Source organism: Oryctolagus cuniculus, chromosome 2 (assembly GCF_051225735.1).
Source record: "Oryctolagus cuniculus isolate XC-2025 breed Fujian yellow rabbit chromosome 2, ASM5122573v1, whole genome shotgun sequence".
Classification (NCBI taxonomy): Eukaryota; Metazoa; Chordata; class Mammalia; order Lagomorpha; family Leporidae; genus Oryctolagus; species Oryctolagus cuniculus.
The window spans coordinates 119,064,692-119,069,935 of record NC_142868.1 but is presented as its reverse complement, the minus strand read 5'-3'; the positions used below and the strand labels follow the sequence as shown (position 1 = coordinate 119,069,935).

Below are 5,244 nucleotides of genomic sequence, written 5' to 3'. Positions count from 1 at the left end.
CCCTCCCCTTTCCCACTCTCTCTCCCCTTCCATTCATATCAAGATTCATTTTCAATTCTCTTTATATACAGAAGATCAGTTTAGTATACATTAAGTAAAGCTTTCAACAGTTTGCACAAAGTGAAAAATACTGTTTGAGTACTCGTTATAGCATTAAATCTCAATGTACAGCACATTAAGGACAGAGATCCTACATGAGGAGTAAGTGCACAGTGACTCCTGTTGTTGACTTTACAAATTGACACTCCTGTTTATGGCGTCAGTAATCTCCCTATGCTCCAGTCATGAGTTTCCAAGGCTATGGAAGCCTTTTGAGTTCACCGACTCTTATCTTATTTAGACAAAGTCATAGTCAAAGTGGAAGTTCTCTCCTCCCTTCAGAGAAAGGTACCTCCTTCTTTGAAGACCTGTTCTTTCCACTGGGATCTCACTCACAGAGATCTTTCATTTAGGTGGTGTTTGTTGTTGTGTGTGTTTTTTTTTTTTTTTTTTTTTTTTTTTTTGCCAGAGTATCTTGGCTTTCCATGCCTGAAATACTCTCATGGGCTTTTCAGCCGGATCTGAATGCCTTTAGGGCTGATTCTGAGGCCAGAGTGCTGTATAGGACATCCGCCATTCTATGAGTCTGCTGTGTATCTCGCTTCCCATGTTGGATCGCTCTCCCCTTTATTCTATCGGTTAGTATTAGCAGGCACTAGACTTGTTTATGTGATCCCTTTGACTCTTAGTCCTTTCATTATGATCAATTGTGAACTGAAATTGATCACTTGAACTAGTGAGATGGCATTGATACATGCCACCTTGATGGGATTGAATTGGAATCCCCTGGTATGTTTCTAACTCTACCATTTGGGGCAAGTCACCTTGAGCATGTCCCAAATTGTACATCTCTTCCCACTCTTATTCCCACTCTTACTTATATTTAACAGGGATCACATTTCAGTTAAATTTCAACACTTAAGAATAACTGTGTATTAATTACAGAATTAAACAAGTAGTATTAAGTAGAACAGACAAAAAAACTACTAAGAGGGATAATGTATTAAGTTGTTCATTAACAGTCAGGGCTATGTTGATCAAGTCACCATTTCTCATAGTGTCCATTTCACTTCAGGAGGTTTCCTTTTTGGTGTTCAGTCAGTTGTCACCGATCAGGGAGAACATATGATATTCGTCCCTTTGGGGCTGGCTTATTTCACTCAGCATGATGTGTTCCAGATTCCTCCATTTTGTTGCAAATGACTGGATTTCATTGTTTTTTACTGCTGTATAGTATTCTAAAGAGTACATATCCCATAATTTCTTTATCCAGTCTACCGTTGATGGGCATTTAGGTTGGTTCCAGGTCTTAGCTATTGTGAATTGAGCTGCAATAAACATTAGGGTGCAGACCACTTTTTTGTTTGCCAATTTAAATTCCTTTGGGTAAATTCCAAGGAGTGGGATGGCTAGGTTGAACGGTAGGGTTATATTCAGGTTTCTGAGGAATCTCCAGACTGACTTGCATAGTGGCTTGACCAGTTTGCATTCCCACCAACAGTGGGTTAGTCAAGATCAGGACTTAAAAGTGAAAGCATCTCCATCCCCATTGCTTAGCCCTATTTGCAAATGGATTAAGTGGAGCTCTCTTTATTATTTTTGTAATAGTGCTGCAGCTTAGCTGTATGGCCATGGCTGAGGCCCACACTTCCCTGGATTGTTTCCTACACAGCCTGGACCAGCACTTAGATAACTGGGGATGTAGTGGGAGAGGCAGCAAGACACCCTGGGATGGAAAGCCCAACCACAGATTCTCCCTTCCTTTCCTGGACTGGTTTTACCACTTAACTTCCTAGTTAACCTGGTTTCTGTTTCTAAACATTGGACCTGATTATGGCAACTCTGCTGCCCCTTGATGGATCGGTGGATGGACAACGCTCATGTCAGAGGCATTTAGAAAGCTAGAATAGAGGACAGAGACAAATGTCCTGAGCTGGAGAGGAACTTGCAATCCCAGACTGACCTTAATTCACAGGCGTTAACTCAAAGTCCGTGGTGTAGGCTTTTCCCAGATCTTGGGTCAGAAAGAGCGGGCAGCCTCCTTCGGAGCAGACAGCAATGAACCAGCCAGGGAAGGCCACGGACTCGAAGGTTGAGGTCCTGCCACTCTTACTGTGGTAGAAGAGAAAGGGCTTCACAGGCTCGGGGTGGTGGTACAGGGTCATGATGTTCTTGTCCTAAAGGGTGAGAAACAGAGAGAAGCAAAACCATGTGAGTTGTTCCACAGCCTTTATGTACCGATATTTCTGATCTGAGATAGCATTCCCCGTTCCCTAAAACAGGCCCAGAGACTTCAGATGATACTATGGCTTTAAAAAAAATCATACTCTCTAAATACGTCTATGTTTGTTTAGATTATAACTGAAATCTTAGACCACAAATATCAATGAATCTTAATGTGGGACTCTAAAAGATGTTGACCTAGAAGTTTTTGAGAACATAAAGCACTGGCTTAACCAACTCCTATGGATTACAATGGAGAAAGCTGAAGAATCTTTTGATAACAGTGGCCATGAGTTTTAAATTAACTCATAGTTGTTTGTGTCAAGTTCTCCCATGTCGGCATGGTTGACATCCGGGGCAGGATAATTCTTTGTTGCCAGCGGTTGTCCTGTGTGTTCTAGGAGGCTTAGCCGCAACCTGGGCTCTACCCACAAGATGCCAAAAGCATCCCACCTCCTCCAGTTGTGACAACCCAAAAGTATCTCCAGAATTGACGGGGAGCCCAATCACTCCTGGTTGAAAACCACTCTTGCTATCAACTTGTCATCCCACTGAGCATCTGCATATGCTTGTTTTGTGAAAAGGGTCGAGAGAGTCCCTATAACACACAGAGGTCTGCTTTCATTATCTTCCTTTAACTTATATTATTCTTTCCACAATGTAAAATTGCAATTACTAAAATGCTTGTTACAGAGAATCATCTCTGTTTACATAAAATTATAAACTACTTTTTGTCAAAAAGATGTTTTAATACACTCATCCACTTTGTGATGATTAATTGTTAACAACATCCTTGCTGGTTTACAACTGTGTGTGTGTGTGTGTGTATGTGTGCGTGTGCACACTCATGTACTCCCTATTAGAATATTGCTCTATTGGAATTAGGAATAACTCTATAAGTCTCCCTCTTAGACTTCTCATTTTGAGCCAAATTATTTTAATTATTTTTGTAAAATAGAACCAGTGATTTCAGCAGATTAATTGTAAAATAGTCCTATAATTTTCTTACTCTTTCACAATAATGCAATACCCAAAACAAAAATAAATATGCATAAGAATAACAAATAGTCTTATAATAATTCCAAAATCTGAGTTTCTATCAAACAAAGGCTTTGCAAAATAAATGAGTGCCTCTCTCCTAGTCAAGCATCACCATCTCCTGTTGTACTTACCTCCAGCTGCAACATGGGCTGCTCTCTGGTCTTTGTACAGAAGAGGCAAACATCTGGTTTATCCAATCCCAGGTACATGGGTATTCCTTTTTCTGTCTCAAGAGTCTCTGGATATTGGCATGGAATTAAGCTAACAGTGGCTGGGAACACAATGCAGAAAGTAGTGTTCAATTGCTACATATAAAGCAGCATCTCAAAACCAGAGTGGTCACCCCATCACGTACCACCTAACCCAGCCACCCATCCCACTATTGGAGAAATCTTCCCATTACAAAAGTCAGCCTCTTGTGGATTCAAAAACAATCTTTCTTGTAGACCAGGCTCTTCTGTCCCAGTTTTACTTCTTGGAGTTTCACAGAAAAAGCTTTCCACCATTTCCCATAGGCCAACTCTTCATCTCTTTGAGTTGGTCTCTCAGACTTCATGTCCAGCGTCACAGACAACCCCATGATTGCCTCCTATTCATCACTGCCCATGGGAAGCTCCTCTCTTCAACAGGCCCACTTAACAAGACTCCAGTGACACGAAAAACCAAACACAAAGCACTCAAAGCACGTCTGACCACAGGGACTGCCTTTGACAGGCCTTGACCACTCACCTGGAACCATACTGTGCTTCCTTGGCACTGCTGTCAGGGTCTGGTCCTGAACGACCCACACCTGATGATTGAGATCCTGAATGTGCCTCAAGACAGGTGCTGGTGTAGATAATGCTACAGAGAAAGTCAACAGGCAAGTATGTAAAGACGAAGGCACACAATATCCGCCCCCCCTTTCCAATTTTTCACGCTTCCCTGAGGATCTTTACCTTTAGCCATTCTGGTGGTTTCAGAACCGCCAAGAACAGGAGTTGCTTAGGGGCAGACTGACCCCAGGAGAGGACCTGAGTCTGTGCCAAGCTACAGTTTCAGCCCAACAGTGACCTCAGTAGGATTCCAGACTTCCAGACTCACCAGGCTCCTATACATGGATGCAGCCTACTTCCCCGCAGAAGCAGTCACACCTAAGAAATTGATTCAAGCCTAGAACCAGAGCCCTGGGATGATAGAGAGCACCAAGGCCAGAGGCCCAGTAGCAAGAGGAGACCAGAGGTCAGCTGACTTCCCAGCTACAGACTACACCTATGACCTGGGGACAGAGGACGCCGGGTGCCTGCCTTTGAGGGCCACGGCTCCTATTTCACTTGGGTGCTCTGTCAGCCCTCGGCCTTTTATCCACACAGGGAAAGAAGGAGGTTCTGCCTCACTGGGGCTGGGACTGCCCAGCACTCTGGATAATCGCTGGTTCCTGGTACCAAAGGATTTCATGAGTCCTTGTGTGAATAAATGTCAATAGCAGCACAAGTACCCTGAAAAAAGAGGGCACGCCAAGCCTTTAAGAGCAACAACCAGGAAGTGTAGTCACGGAAAGTGAGGAAAGAAACAGAATGGGACTCTCCCAAGGCTGATGACTGGACTCTGATGCCTCAAAATGACAAAATGACAAAATAACTTGGAGGTTATTCCTAAGAGTAAGGGCTCCCAATAGGTGAAAAGTGGACTGGTATGGGTCTCCTACGATCTGTGCAACACCTAACCACTCCTGGTCTGTACTCTCTGTCAGGAAAAGGCTGACCCTACTGGACCCTTCTCCAACATTTCAGAGCTACTGTGCTTCTCTACCAAGGGAACCTCATCTTGAGCAAGGCCATCTCCTGGACACTGCTAGAATATCTTGCCATGACTGGTATTGGGTTTCCCCTGTAGAGAGACTGACGCGAAGTTGTTGATGCTCCATTTCAAACAATCATCCCATCTGAGTTTGTAGATGTT

General features: G+C 43.4%; 1 protein-coding gene across 2 annotated transcripts; it reads right to left on the bottom strand.

The window, feature by feature from the left end:
• Positions 1-470: 470 nt before the first annotated feature.
• On the bottom strand, positions 471-4,748 carry LOC100355520 (interleukin 36 alpha). 2 transcript variants are annotated; one of them, XM_089327493.1, is made up of 4 exons: positions 4,387-4,748; positions 4,033-4,146; positions 3,435-3,574; positions 471-2,216 (listed from the first exon to the last, which is right to left on the bottom strand). In XM_089327493.1, exons 2-4 carry the CDS (start codon positions 4,040-4,042, stop codon positions 2,004-2,006), a joined length of 363 nt encoding a protein of 120 aa, XP_089183619.1. In that variant the 5' UTR covers positions 4,043-4,146; positions 4,387-4,748; the 3' UTR covers positions 471-2,003. The 2 variants fall into 2 exon arrangements, with proteins under 2 accessions (XP_089183619.1, XP_069925602.2); XM_070069501.2 differs by having other exon boundaries at positions 4,242-4,747.
• Positions 4,749-5,244: the final 496 nt, after the last annotated feature.